The sequence below is a fragment of the Anopheles marshallii genome, chromosome 3, assembly GCF_943734725.1.
Source record: "Anopheles marshallii chromosome 3, idAnoMarsDA_429_01, whole genome shotgun sequence".
NCBI lineage: Eukaryota > Metazoa > Arthropoda > Insecta > Diptera > Culicidae > Anopheles > Anopheles marshallii.
The window spans coordinates 69,900,528-69,915,173 of record NC_071327.1 but is presented as its reverse complement, the minus strand read 5'-3'; the positions used below and the strand labels follow the sequence as shown (position 1 = coordinate 69,915,173).

General features: G+C 42.0%; 2 protein-coding genes across 2 annotated transcripts in view; both read left to right on the top strand.

Moving 5' to 3' along the window:
• Positions 1 to 14,646, top strand: part of LOC128714447 (band 7 protein AGAP004871) — a 55,349-nt gene that overhangs the window by 34,551 nt on the left and 6,152 nt on the right. The gene's annotated exons all lie outside the window — the stretch shown is intronic.
• Positions 1,165 to 2,232, top strand: LOC128714446 (actin-3-like). The gene has a single exon (XM_053809320.1). The coding sequence runs from the start codon at positions 1,165 to 1,167 to the stop codon at positions 2,230 to 2,232; it is 1,068 nt and encodes a 355-aa protein (XP_053665295.1).

Here is a 14,646-nt window from a genome sequence, read left to right as displayed (position 1 = left end):
AAAGCAGCAAATAAAGTCGCCTTTTTTACGCTCAAGTCTTTGACAAGTTTTGGAACTTTAACGCATTTAGATTGAGCGCGGTAAGGTTGTTCTTTTGTGTTGCAGCAAACTTACGACGGAGTGATTAGTGGCCCCAAAAAAGACAGAGTTCACCACCCATTAACGGCACAAGCTGCAATGACACAGCGGTTGATGGAGTTTTGAAATCAGTTTGAAACCAATTTGTTCCATTTAAAAGTCACCCTTGTTACGGTGGTTGACGTTTATCTTTGGTGGAGAAAGAATGTGTGTTTGGGCTTGATCGCAGCAATCCGTCATGACTTGGTGTAATTTTGTTCTAGGGCCTTCATTTTCAGAGCTTTTTTAATCGTTGAAGTTAGGAAGCTAAGTAGAGGCATATTTTTACATAAATAATGGGATGGGAAAATGTCCTTTATTTGGTAGCTTTAAATGCAATTTTTTTTAAATTGTATTGCGGCTTCGATAGTGCCGCGTATTTAACAGTGACCAACCATAAAGGTAAAGTTGACGATGTCAAGATGGAAATGTCAAACCTCTTAACCTTAAATTACCCTCAATATTATGGCAAAATAAGGGTAAATTATGGAAGAATCAAAGCAGTCGTTATTATACATTTTCGTGCAGGTTTGACATGTACACTTCGATACTTTGAGGCCTGCTGCTCCCTACCACATGGAAAAATCTTCCACTGTTAATGTACCATCGGAAGAGTTGAAGCATTTACTCTTGCAGCAACTTGTTTAAATTATAATTTACAATTTTTTACCTTAACCAACCATAAATAGCATTAAAAATACAGTTTTAAGCTATGCATTTTGTTTGTGATTTATGAAACTGCCCTCGCAAATTTCGACAAAACACAAACCCTTTTGATGTGAATCAATGAAAAAATTGCTGTCGTATCGTGGTACAACAAACACCGGATTAGCTTATCGAAAAGTTTGAAGTTGTAGTTGTCAAACCATCGTTATCTTCGTTTTTTTTTTCTGTGGTGAAGATAACCGATGTGTTGACACTGTGCAAGTCACACATTCAACGAAAGCTTGTTCGACCCCTACAACTACACATTACGGTCGCTTATAGATAGCAGTGAAGCGGACGCTCAGTCGCACGTAGTCACTCGTGGAAAGCGAAAGTGTAAGCATGTCCGTAGACGAAACTCCCGCCATTATTATTGACAATGGATGTGACACCCTAAAGGTCGGTTTTACCGGAGACGATGAACCGACGGGAATTTTTAGAAACGTTGTGCTTCTGTCTGAAGGTGCCGACGGATCGATGATCCGGACCGTCGGTTGTGTGGCGGGCAAACCATATGATCGCTTTAAGAGGCCAATGCAACGAAGCGAACCGTACGATTGGGATGCAATGGAGTGTGTTTGGGAGCACGCGTTCAAAGATGTGCTGAAGGTGGCGCCGGAGAATCACCGAGTGTTGTTCACCGACCGGCCTCTCAGCCCGGACATAACCCGCGAAAAGTCAGTTCAAATAATGTTCGAAAAGTTCTCGACGCCTGCCACTTACGTGTCGATGCAGTCAACGTTGGCACTGTATGGGAGCGGGCGTACCACCGGAACCGTGCTTAATGTTGGCGATTTTACGTCAAGTGTTGTTCCGATCTACAAAGGCACACCGGTCAGGGAAGCTATCCGGCTCACTGAATTGGCTGGGTGCGATATGATCGAATATCTGTCCCGTGCACTCTACATAAGAGACCAAGAAATGGCTCGCGAGATAATGGAAAAAGTATGTGCGGTTAGTGCCGATGCGAAAAAGGAAACGGTGAAATATATCGATTACAAGACTTCGGACGGCGCTGTCCACACGATTGGTGAGGAGCGGTACCGATGCGGCGACGTACTGTTTAATCCGTCGCTAATAAGTCCCCATAAGGTCAAACCCTTGCAGCAGCAAGTTGTGGAGAGTGTGGCTATCTGTGAGGAAATCATCCGTAAAACGCTGTACGCATACATTGTACTTGCCGGTGGGCCGACGACGCTCAATGGATTTGCCGAGCGTATGCAGAAGGAGGTAACGGCGTTGTTGCCGTCGAAGTACAAGTGCAAGGTGGTGACGACCCAACATCCCGTCTTGAACGTTTGGGCAGGTGGATGCATGGTCGCCCAAAGTCCCCTGTTCCAGCAATCGTGGATAACGAAGCAGGAGTACGAAGAGCACGGTGCGAACATAATTCATCAGAAATGTGTTTGAGCTGGTGCTGTGGAACTGTTGCTCTCTGCCGTGGACGCTATTTAATCTGCAAAGTGGTGTGTTGCTTATCGCACCGGTAGTAAGATAATTTACATTCACAAAGAAACACACCTCGATCCGAGGTGGAATGGTTACGTCAAATGTTTACCAATAAAAAAAATAATGCTGATAAAAGGCAACAAAGATAACCATAAACATTTGACTCGTTTGTTATGTTGTTATTGCTGAACAGTCTCTACACGGTTTGAACTTTAAAGCGTTGGAACCTTGAAGTTATTAACTCATTTTGACTAGTTGTACATTCCAAATATTGGTAGTTCCCGAGCTACTAATTTCTACTTGTCAATCCAGGTCCAATGTGGTTTATATTTGAAAGTTGTGGTGTCGACTTCACTAACGTGCGCCGAAATCATATTCTAAGCAAGTTTTTTTTGTTTGCGTTTTGACGTTTCCAGGCTTAGCTAGTCTAGGAAAGAAAGATTAGATTAGTTTCCTAATGAAACAGCTAGCCCAAGCTCGACAAATGTCATAACAAAGAATTTTGCTAGCTGGTCTGAGCCAGGTTAGGCCATGTTTCTCGTGGGCGAAAAATGTAAAAAAAGATTTTTTAACGAAAACCACTGAAAAAGGATTGTTTTAATAACCAGATTTATGTGTTGTATCAAATGAATCGAATTAAAAGTTAAATGTTTATACTATAATCGATATTTGTCAAATTGTAATTCTGCAAAAATGATCCCTTGTGTCATTCTTTAAGTCAAAATGCCATGTCCATCACAAATCTGCACATAATGATACAGCATGGTACCTGGATTATTTGACAGGTATAGGCTAATAGCTTAAGTTTTTTTATCTTTTGGTATGATCTGCCCCATTGCTGACACGAATAAGATACATCAGTAGAATTTACGAAAGAATTTACGATACGAACCTCGAACTAACGATATGTCAAGATTGCATCTACTTCCGTTACCTAAGCAAAAGATGGTTTGTTGTTCGAGTAATTGAAATTTAACCATTGACCGAAGAATTGAACCGATGAAGTTGAAGTCATAATCATAATAAACTGAACGTTCTGTCAAAATTAAAACAAGTACTGTCTAATTCAGGAAGACACGTCGCCACACGTCCGCTACTAATTTCCAACAAACTAAAGCAACGAAACCAATAAAGAAAGAAGTTATTTTTGTTGACTTATGTCGACAATGTTTATTCAACGTCAGTGCTCTTGAATTATGCCACAGCCACTGAACGATGCCACTGCTATAATGCAAAACAAATAGCAATTTGTGGAGTGGTTTCGAGAAGAAAAATCGTTCTGCTTACTTATCACATCATTTACACTTGGGAGGAGCCGGAAATTAGCGGTCAATGGAACGGGACAATTTATGGCACAGTACGGGATTTAACGAAAAGAAATAAAATTTCGTTCAATAAATCGTTGCCATTTGGCTGGAACGTAAAATACCAGCGCACCAGATGACGGATTCAAACCGGATATCTAAATAGAATCGGCGAATGGTCAAATAAAAAAAGCACATACCCGTCACAATCGAATTCTATCGATGGTGCTTGGCGGGAAGTAGCTTTTCATTATTTATGGCAAACGCGGTGCAGGGGAAAACTGGTGGTGCGCGGGGTATGAAAAAAAAAGAAAGTTATTCGAATTCGAGCGCATTGCCGTTATCGGTTCAATTCAATTAAAAGTGGGCAAGCCAAACGAATGAAGGCAATTTATTACCATCGGTGGTACCGTAAAATCCAATCATTTGCGGTCGAAGGAAATCACTCGGGTCCATGGTTGGCGTAATGACCGCCCGGACCCGGGTATGTGTAGCACCACTGTAGCACGCGTAGCACTCGGTTGGAGTACGGGAAAGAACGAAATACGCCGATGGCGTGAGTTGCCCGTGAGGGAGCGGGCTGCAGTGTGCCCGGGTGAGTCATAGTCGAGCCCCATTTGAATGCTTGATGAAATGGTCGCCATCCCGATTGGTGATTGGCGGACTATCATTTGCGTGATGCTACACCGGTCTGTGTTTTGGTGACACAGTAGCCAAGGTGATCGCCATTTAAGGATGGTGGAACGCGCGTGTGTTTTGTTTCTGCTCCACAGCGGCACCGTACCTGTGTGTGGTGGTAAAAATGCTCTGCCTCTTTGTGCTTTATCGATCAGCTAGGGGGTTTGCGCTCCACAGCGAGTGATTGTGCTGGGCCTTCAATATTCATATGATCACCACACACCACAAATCCCTTGTCATATTATGTAACACACAAAGCAGGCTTACGATTGATCATGCCTGACGGGCAAATCCTCTTTTGCCCGTGCAGACGTGGTGATTTCGAAACGTTTGTGCTGCCACGGAACATGTTGGCAAACATTTCGTTCGGTGTACTGCTGTAACGCACGGTGAAAGGAAATTGAGAACCGCAGGAAAATCTAATAGAAAACGTGACGTGGGTTTTTTTCTGCTTCTTCTGCTATCTGTTTTCTTATTCATCGTACCACTTCTTACTTAGTAGTGGTGAGATTTTTCTTTGCTGGACCAAGATGTGAATTTGTGGGTCTTTCTGAATTAAATCCTGAATCCTGCCTGGATGTGTGTCAGTGGTTTGAAATTGAATTTGCAATTGAATTTCCTGCTGGGCTTGCAAATATTGCTTGCTGCTTTTGAATAAAATGGTGTTCTTTACGTAGTAGTAAATCCTATCCTTTACATAATATTAAACTCGGCAAGATGAGTGCATTACGAGTTAAAAGAAACGTTGACTATTTGAAAACAATATCTCAAAAGCAAACACATTTGTAGGAAATCCAACAGCGCATAGTGGATTTTGTATAATTCTTAAATTTATTGTTTATGGTGAGTACTTAATACATGGCTGACGCCTGTGAGTAGGCAATTCGCATGACATAACGTTATAGTACATGGGGGATCCGTAGTAGTGGTAGGAAGCAAATATCAATCAGTGTTGGGAATAACAACTAGCTAGAACGAATGAATGCTACATTTGTGAGTGGTGTTTGATAAATTATTCTTCTTTTGTAAAAGAGAAATTCCTCGTTTTTCTGTTATTTCCACTCATATTCTAATTTTTGAAGCCCTTGTATAGGCCTAATATAGGTAAGGAAGTGTCATGAGTTAGTCATTTGACTCAACTCGTAAGCTACAGTTTTGTGGGATTTCTATCGCTTTGTGATTTAAATTTCTCTTCTAAAGGATTTCTGACGGCTTTTATTGAAATTTTAATTTAAGAACACGTAAGTAAGATTTAGCTCACTCATTCGAGCTTGCTCAGTTTGAATATCAGTATCTTATTTTAGATTGGGACTTTTTCCAGATGAAAATTTGTTTTTCACTCGTAATAAATCATGCGCCTTATTATTAGATTTTGTTGGGTGGATTTTACGAAACCCTTTAAATTATACACATTTCCATAAAAATCAACTTCCATAAAAAAAATTAATCATTTACCAGTCTGACAAATTTCGTGAAATGAAACCCAAACGAAAGGGACCGCTCCACGGATGTAAAGCAGTAACGCTTTTTCAACATGGTTGCAGCTGCCTTAGTCCAGACATTGATGCCGCATTGCTACACTATACCAGCGCAGAGAGGCATACTTTAATTAAATTATCCCCATCACCGTGCGTCCCGAGTAAATGTGAGTGGCACAGAGCGAAATGTTGAGGAAATGCTGGGTAGCACCGAAACCATTTTGTCTTCATCAAGTTTGTTCGTTCTTACGGCGAGCAGGACGGTGGCGGTTGGAAACGTTACCGTGTGGGCAAGCTTTTTCAAGCTAGCCAGTAATTAATTCAAATCTTCCTAATTACCGCAATTTGGCAACTTCGACCGTGTGCATGCGCGCGTCATAAGGATCGATGAAGTCACTCAAAAGCGGTGCGCATATCAACCGAGCGTCGTACCGGAGAGCTGTTTCTTTATACAAACCACTAGGCGTCTCCATGAGGTGATATTTTTTCTACAAATAACCAGGCGTCTCCATGCGCTGCGTTGCGGAGATTGTAACGTTCAAGCAGCGCTTCTAAGCAAACCGAACTGATTAATGGGTGTACATAAACCGTAACAGCAGCACGGGAGCAGTAAGAACACAGTTTTCCGATGTAAAGGCCGCTCTGTGTGCGTCAGCAATTCTGCTTCCTGCACACGCCGCATAAATCATGAAACTTTCACCAATTACAATGTCAAAATTTTAAATTTTCCTCATCAGCAGGCTAGCGATTTATCGCTCCGTGTGCCACTCGGCACTTGAACAAACTGGCGTAGAAATGGAAGCCGAGCTGGGCAAGCTTTGTGTGTGTGCTTTCACGCACACAGCTCGAAACAGCAAACGGTGCTGGGAAATGGGTGCAAGAAAAATGAGCTCCACGCTTTTCTTCTCACATCGAAATTTCACCGAGCCAACCAAACAGTTCCGGCTTCTGCCGATGATGAATGGAAATCTTCGCATCAGTCGTTCGTTCGTGCATAGAACGAACCCCGGCCACAAAAAAGGGGTTTGGTTGTGGGGGGAGGGGCGTGCCGTGGTATTTAGAAAAGTAGTCCAATTTGATGGATCACATCGTGGCATGTGGAAGTAATGGTTCCGCTTTAGAAACCATTGAGATACCCTGGCCGAGACGCTACGGGGAGTCGGCTGGGGTGGGACATACTCCGGTAGATTCCGGTCCTTTGTGAAGGTTATTCCGGTACGATTATGCCTCAACTAGATAAAGTTTTGTACCAGGCAACCGCAACCGGCAGCAACGTTGCCGTGCCAATGATTATGAATGAGCGCGATAACCATCGGGACTTCGTTATGCATCGTTATTGGGCGTCACTGGAATTGTAGCGCTATTGTGGCATCAACCCAGCCCGTTATGTGGAACGATTGCGTCGCACGATTGGTTTAAAATAAGGACATGGATCAACGGTACCGAATTGCGGGCCAGCGAGCGAACGAACTAATTCTCAGCCCGTTGCTCTGCTGGTGATGGTACGATAGGAAAAAAACAAGACTTACAGGCGACAGTAGCTTAATTGATGTCTTTCGCACACAATCACTCCATTACCGGCACCGCACCAGTTAGCCTTTGGGTGGGGAACGGCCTTGTCATGTAACGTATAATTATTGACTGGTGGTCAATGTTGTGAAATTGGTGTGGCATGCGGTGAAAGGCCGTAATAAAGTTGCTACCGACATGCTAGGCCGCGTGAACTGGAGCAAACGGTTTGCGTCACTGAAAGGCTGTAAACGATGATTAGTCGCTAGTTCAGATATCTTTTCTTCCATCTTCTTGTCGGATGGTTTATCTGGTGTTATGTGTGGTTTCAAAGGCCAGTAAATGGATCCATCACGCATGGGCAGTTGGATTGTGATATTAATGGCTAGGGCAAGTGCTATGTCATGTCCAGCTCTACGAAACTTCATAATTATTTCGTTGTCCATCATTAGGAAAATTGAGCATAAAAATGAGCGCTGAATTGTTGGAAAGGCATGACTTAAATTGAACAAAGTTCAAGTGAAGTAGTTAACTTCAGTGTAGTAAGACGGAGTTCTGCAACACGTTAAAGTACACCACATTGGTATTTTTGTCACGAAAAAGCGAAAATTATATTGGTTGGTGTCTACTTTCTTATCTTAATAATTGCCAGTTGCACAAATACACATTTTCGTCCCGCAAACAGACTGGTGGCGTAAAAAAAAAGGGCATCTCCACGAAATGGGAAACGCTTATCCCGCAAGCACATACCATCCATCATTTGCTACCATCATCTGCTCCATGGAGGTCGAGACACACCAACACCGACACATACAGAACGTAATGTGTCTCATTATCGCGCCGTGTCGATCTAACACCGTTCCCAACTAACGATAGCCCAAAGTGTCTCTCGTTATTCAGATTTCCGTGGTTCGGTGTGCCTGCTCGCTTCCGTCTAATTAGCCGGCCCCGGAGCTGCATGCCCCTTTCAAGTGATCTCGAAGACAATCGCCACGGCCCCCCAAAAAGGAATTTTACGAAGGACCTTCGCCAGCGTCGGAAGGAATGCCCACAAGAGCGTTGTTTTGGGGCGGTGATTTTGTGAATCCTATTAATTTCCCTCATTCGTCGTTACGTTCGGTCGGTGGTGGTGGTCCGTATTCTGGATCCGTCCAGGAGGATGGAACAAATGGTCCCAACGTCGATGGCACTTGAGCGGTAGCGAGTGTTGCCGAATGTTTGGAAACGATGGTACGAAGGGAGCAACGCAAGGGTATAAGCCACAAGCCGGTTCGAAATGGACGTAACGGCGTGACGACCATTTCTATGGGTAATATCATTTTAATTGCGTCTTCATTTACGTAATCCATGCCCGTGAAGGACGGTGTCTCCGACTGTTCAAACCACAATCGTCATTAAGCATATCAGCGCAAGGCAGGAGGCTTGGTTTCGTTCGGTACGAAGGGAATTAGACGGTGTGACGTGCTCGGCGGGAAACAACAACTGCTGTCAATTGAACCGTGACTAGATGATTTCGAGTTGATTTAGAATTCAGTACTGTGAAGAGGGTTTGAAAAACTAATAGAACTGATATTTATAGCTTGAAGTATAAGTTTCTGCGTGTATGTGCCACTAAAGCACACTTGTTTTATCTCCTAGCGACCTGCTACAGTGCGTAACATAAGTATACGATCGTTAGTTATTTTGATTGTTGAAAATAATACATAAAGTTACGATGTTCTACTAAGTTATAATCATTTAAACGAATAGAAATTCTTGATTAATGTTATACACTTTATATTATTGACTTTATTTGTTTAATCATTTTATAATTTGGTCAAAATTGCAAGAAGTGCATAATTGTCGACATTATATTAAAAGTTTTAGTAATTCCTGATGAAACTAAAATATTTTCTAATAGAGATTTTATTTGCAGAGCCCATAAGGAACTTGTAGACTACTTGCTGCTTCGCTATACATCTTTTCTTTAAACTATTTCTTTAATTGTTTTGCTATATTTACATTTCAAGATGCCGTTTAGTGAGGTTAGGAACTGTATATTGCAAGATCAACCTTGGTGTGACACTATTTCCAGAGAAATATTTTAAAAGTCGTTCAAAACATTGTTCGTCGAAAGCGAACAAAATGGTGTCGAATCGCTCTCCAAACCACACGCTGAAAGCTTTCTCTCACAAGTACTATCATTCGCCCCGCACATTCGTTTGCGTTTCGAATCTGCGCGCGTAACAATGTGGAGCGGGTTTTCAAAAATGGAATTATGCTTTCTTGTCTGAGATATGTATTTGCGATTGTACTGAACAGCTGAACAGGATCATCAGCAAAATGGGGTGCAAAAAAAAAAACTTTGAAAGGGTCCTGTAGTTTCGTGTGGCGTATATTTGTTTGGACATTCTTCACAACCGACTTTCGAGGGGAAAGCAAAATGGGGCTCTTGCAAGTGGAAAAGAGAAAGCAAATAAAGCAACTCCATCGGTTGCGGTTGGAAGGTTTTTTTTGCATGTCCTTCTGCCCTGTACACTTGATGTTGCTGTTTGGTTCCATTTGCTGTACCACTCACCCGCAACCGAGATCAGGCGAAGCTGCACGAGAGAAATGGCTTTTCATACGTAGGAAACGAACGGGAAGGACTGTTTTTCTTTTGCACTGAACCGTGCTGATCACTTACAATGAAGGACTGAAAGCTATGGGTGGATGTTTCTTTTCATTGTGTGCTTTGCTATGCTTTCTGCCAAGGAATGGATGTATAACACCGGTCGGATAGAAGACTAGCCTCTCGAAAGCTCTCCCTATGAACGAGCCAGAGATGGCAACTGTATGGCAATGAATGTGGAATACGAAATGCTTTTGTTAACGTGCAACGCAATTTATTTACCTATTCAATGAACACTACGTCGGGTTTTATCGTACGCTAGGTTTGTCACGTGTGTGAGATATATCGGGCACATTGCTGCAAGAAGATCGATATCAGTTCTTGTGGGCGATACAATCGAAGTTGGTTAAATCGTTTTTTTTTGCTGGTGGCTTTAGCAACACTTAGAAAGTTTCAAAAAGGTTGCCATTCGCCATATACCAAGGTGTTCAGGATTTGGTTTGAAAATTGCAATTAATGCAGTTCAATAATAAATTAAATAAATAACATATTTTTCAACATAAGTTACTTTTCGATACTCTTCACAGAATTTAGAGAGAAACATAATAAAGATACTAAAACTTAGGTTGACCTTTTTAAAGGCTTCTCACGGGGCTTTTAAAGGAACTTTAAAAGTAAAGCTTAAGGTACAAATTCAAAGAGAAAGTAGATACCAAGAGAAATAAGACTTAATGTGCGGCTAAATGTTCATGTCAGACTCCACTAAGCTGTCACTGTGATGGTCACTCAGCGATCAATGCACAACTTCTGAGATGTGATATTTCCTTCTGAGATGAGTTTCTATTTGCACTAAAATTTCGTTATTTACAACAGGTAATTTGCTAAGTAACTACAAAGCATCACATAATTGACCTATTAAAACCTAAAAACCTATTGCGATTGCAATACTTCTTATTCCCCATGTGACAACGAATAGCTGCAGCAACAAAAATCTATTTGCAACACACAAACAAATCTCACCCGAATGGCAAACGCTTGCCATTCCGCGAAGTCACGCTCCTTCCCGGCTGAACGGGAATGGGGCAAATAAATATGCCAAATAAACAGTGCTTGCAAACAACCCTAATATGTGGGAGTAATTCATACAGCCGCTAACAGGAGCCGGTCTGTATGTGCATCATGCTGTGTTTTTTTTTTCTTGTGCCGTGCAGAAGCGTTTGTAGATGCAGCAACTGCCGCAAGCTGGTGCTGAAATCCGTGGTTCACCAGGCAATGCAATCCGATAAAGTCTTTGTGGCTTAAGAAGCTGCCAGCCCTTGCAAGGAGATATAAAGCTTGCAGAAAGAGAAAGGAATTTTCACCCCCCCTTTGGCACCCCAGTCACGGAAATGCGGGCCAAGTCAAGCCCGCTGGTTGTGTAGCGCGAGCACCGTGCGCCATAACCAAATGTTTGCTGTTTCTGCAGGAACACAGCACTTTCAGGCGGGGTTTTTGGGTTGTTTTCTGATTGTTATTTTTTCTGTGGGGATTTTATGTTGCCACACACACAATAAAGGATGTTGTTCTATTTGTTTGTATGAGAAGCTGTGACTTTAAAGAGTCACGATCCGGCGACACGATATGGTTTATAGCAAATGGTTTCAAAACCCCAGCGGGTCGTTAAATTTCACGATATGCTCTTTTTCACGATGTGATAGTTGTAGTTTTTGAGATTTTCTATTCAAAGTCCGTGCTATTACTGGCAAATACATGAATATGTTAATGTGAATTTAGCTACAATTGTACAAGCATTTTGTTATTATAGCAGATTTGAAGTAAAGTCAACCGTTGATTTAATGTGCTATAATTGGTCGATTTATGTTCTTTTACTATTTGCAACCTCATGTGTACACCCAAACAAACATCCACACTGTACAATCATGGTAACAAAACTACATACCACCCCACAAACCTAATTTGACTACTCTATTCGAATACAACTAAATCCGTGAACCGCTTCCATCCATAACCGTTTATATTTTTTAAATAAATTCCAACCGTACCGAAAATCGAACCGACAACCACTAAATTGTTGTACCGCCAAAATTTCCATCCAAAACTAACTCATCTTTTCATGTTCTGCATAATGTTTTATTTTTTTAGATGTTAAAATGAAAAACTCTCTCTTGCTCTACGGTAAGTGGTGTGACAGCCGATGGTGGACGGTTTGCGTGGAGCCTGGCCGATTGAAACAAAGCCTGTCAGACGCTTCAGTGTTTCGGCTCGTCCTGCTTCGGTACCGAAATTCTTTCCAACATTGTTTCGATTCTTCTCTTTTCTCTCCCTGTCACCCGCAAAAAAAAAACCCTCCACCCCACCCCGCAACTTCTGGGGTTTGTGTCTTGGAATTTCTTCTCATCTCGCTGCAAATGTCCGACGGTGTCTGACGTGGGTGTGTGCTTCTCTCTCTGGGTGTGATTGTGTCCGTGGGTGTGGGGGATGGAGAGCGGTGCGCACATGGATGAACACAAACCATTCTGGTCCAAATTCATCGTCACAAAAACCAAAATCTTCATCCCGCGACCATCGATCGGCACCGCTCGGATCTAATCATCGTTTATCTTCCGGTCCGCTCTTCGATCACTTCCGACATTGGCAACAAATTCGCATTGTCTCGCGCTAACGAACGATCCTGCAGGAAGTACGTAGACCGTCTTATTACTCGCAGTTCAAGTAGACACGTTTTTTTGCAATAGTAACTTGGTTGATTCCACTCTTCTTGTTCATCTTATTGTTCTCTTTCGAATCCTTGCATATATATACACATTATGTCCCTTTTAAGCCTGCCCCGTTTTCTTGCATAAACCGTGTCCTCATTCACACTTTTATAACCACCGCTCTTACCCGTAACCGAACGAACGTTTGATCGACTCCATCCGTATATAATCAGCACACTTATACTAGTTTATAGCACCAGTGAAAACCAGCGTGAACATTTTGTTTTTTTGGTGGTTTATGCATGACAACCACCACAACGATATCTTGTGTTGTTTATTTTTTTTCATCCGTTGTGACGCAATTTCCCTCTAAATGTCCCATTCGAAATGGAAATTGTTCTTTCGATTGATTCACTTTGAGTTTTAAATTTTTGAGTTTTGGTTTGAGTTAGTTCATCTTATACGTTTTCGACCTTTCGTGGTGATTTTTGCATGGTAGTTTGTAGTTAACCCCCAAAATTAAGTGTCCAAATTCCGTGTGTTAAGTGACAATTTTATCTATGTGTATTTCGATACCACTGCACCAAAATTTTTCCCAATTATTCTTATTATATGGCGTAAAATTATTGAATTATTACAAGATGATGATTAAATTTATAAAAAAAAACTTCAATTCCAATTATTCTCCTAATAAATTATGCATTTTCATAACTTTTTTTACACATAAATTAAGTTCTTAATGTATCTTTTACATGTTTTGTCTAATTTCAAAATGATTCTTTAAATACAAAACATATGAATATGAATGAAATCTAATTCAAATAAAAATGCCAAGCGCACAGCATTAAATTATTCATTTTATCAAATCAAAAGTCTCTTAAAGCGGAGCAACTTCCTCACACACCTAACCGAGCAATTGTTGTGAAAATATCAATTGCTTGCATCCAAAGGTTGTTGCCTTTCGGCACAGCGTAATTGACAGTAAATTACACCATTTGTGATAGTCATTTCCCGGGCACAGGTAGTAAAATTCGTGGCGTAAGTTAATTGCAGCTTTGCACAACGACCTTTTTCTGCCAAATAAACTCCCCGTTCTTACGTCTAGGGGGTTGATGATCGCCGTTTCAGACTATTCGCGAAGAGCGAGTTCACTTCCGCCGTCCGGGGCTCAATTTTGAGCCTTTTATGAAACTTTACGGTATGATCTCGTTATTGCTCTCGGCGCGTTTTTAGAAAGCAATGACGAGATATATACACCGGAGCGGTTTGTTCCATTTTTGCACTGGGTAATATCGTACCCTCGGTCGTAGCTGCTCGTTAAACGAATGCCTTTCAAGACGGGCACGTCGGTGAATGGCGAAAGGAACGATGGATAAAGTATTTCATTTAATTCACCGTGAAACATTTTTGCTGTCGGCGAATTTATCTTTCAACGGCACTGCTCAAGCACGGAGATTTCTTTTATTTTTGTATTAAAGATTCCCGGGCCGTGACCTTCGCATCTTTGCCGATTGGTCAGGAAAAGACGTGCTTGACGTAGAAGATCCTTTGAAGTGGATTGAGATTATTTGTCGAAATTTTAATTGTCTCGCCCGACATTAGATTGACGGTGCTTTTGTGGGTTTTTGTTTTCATTAGTCTTTGAAACTTCATTTGCCACGGACATCATTGCCCCTATGCTTATGTATCAGTGAGCGTACTGCTAACGACCATCAATGGGCGACTACAGGCGCGACAGCACTTTCCTTTACTTTGGAAATTAAACTCTGTTTATCTTGGTGGCAACTTTTCTATCCAGCTTCTGGACGTTAAAGCTGGCCGATTCCTTGTCGTTAAGTCACAAAACACACACACACACACCAGCAAGCAAGCTGTATCGCGTGAAAGTTTCTCACTGTCGGATCCCGGCCAAATGGAAATGGTGATATGAATCGACACTGGCCGACTGATGCAAACGGTGTCTATGCAAACAAACGTTTTTCGGTGGTTTGCCATAATATCGTAGATTAAGGCGAGCAGGAAGGTATGGCAGGTGGTGGGTGGTGGAAGGTGCTGGCCTCAACATAAATCCACTTTTCTGCAACAGCAACTGTGGTGCTCAACTTTTCGTCATAGCCCAC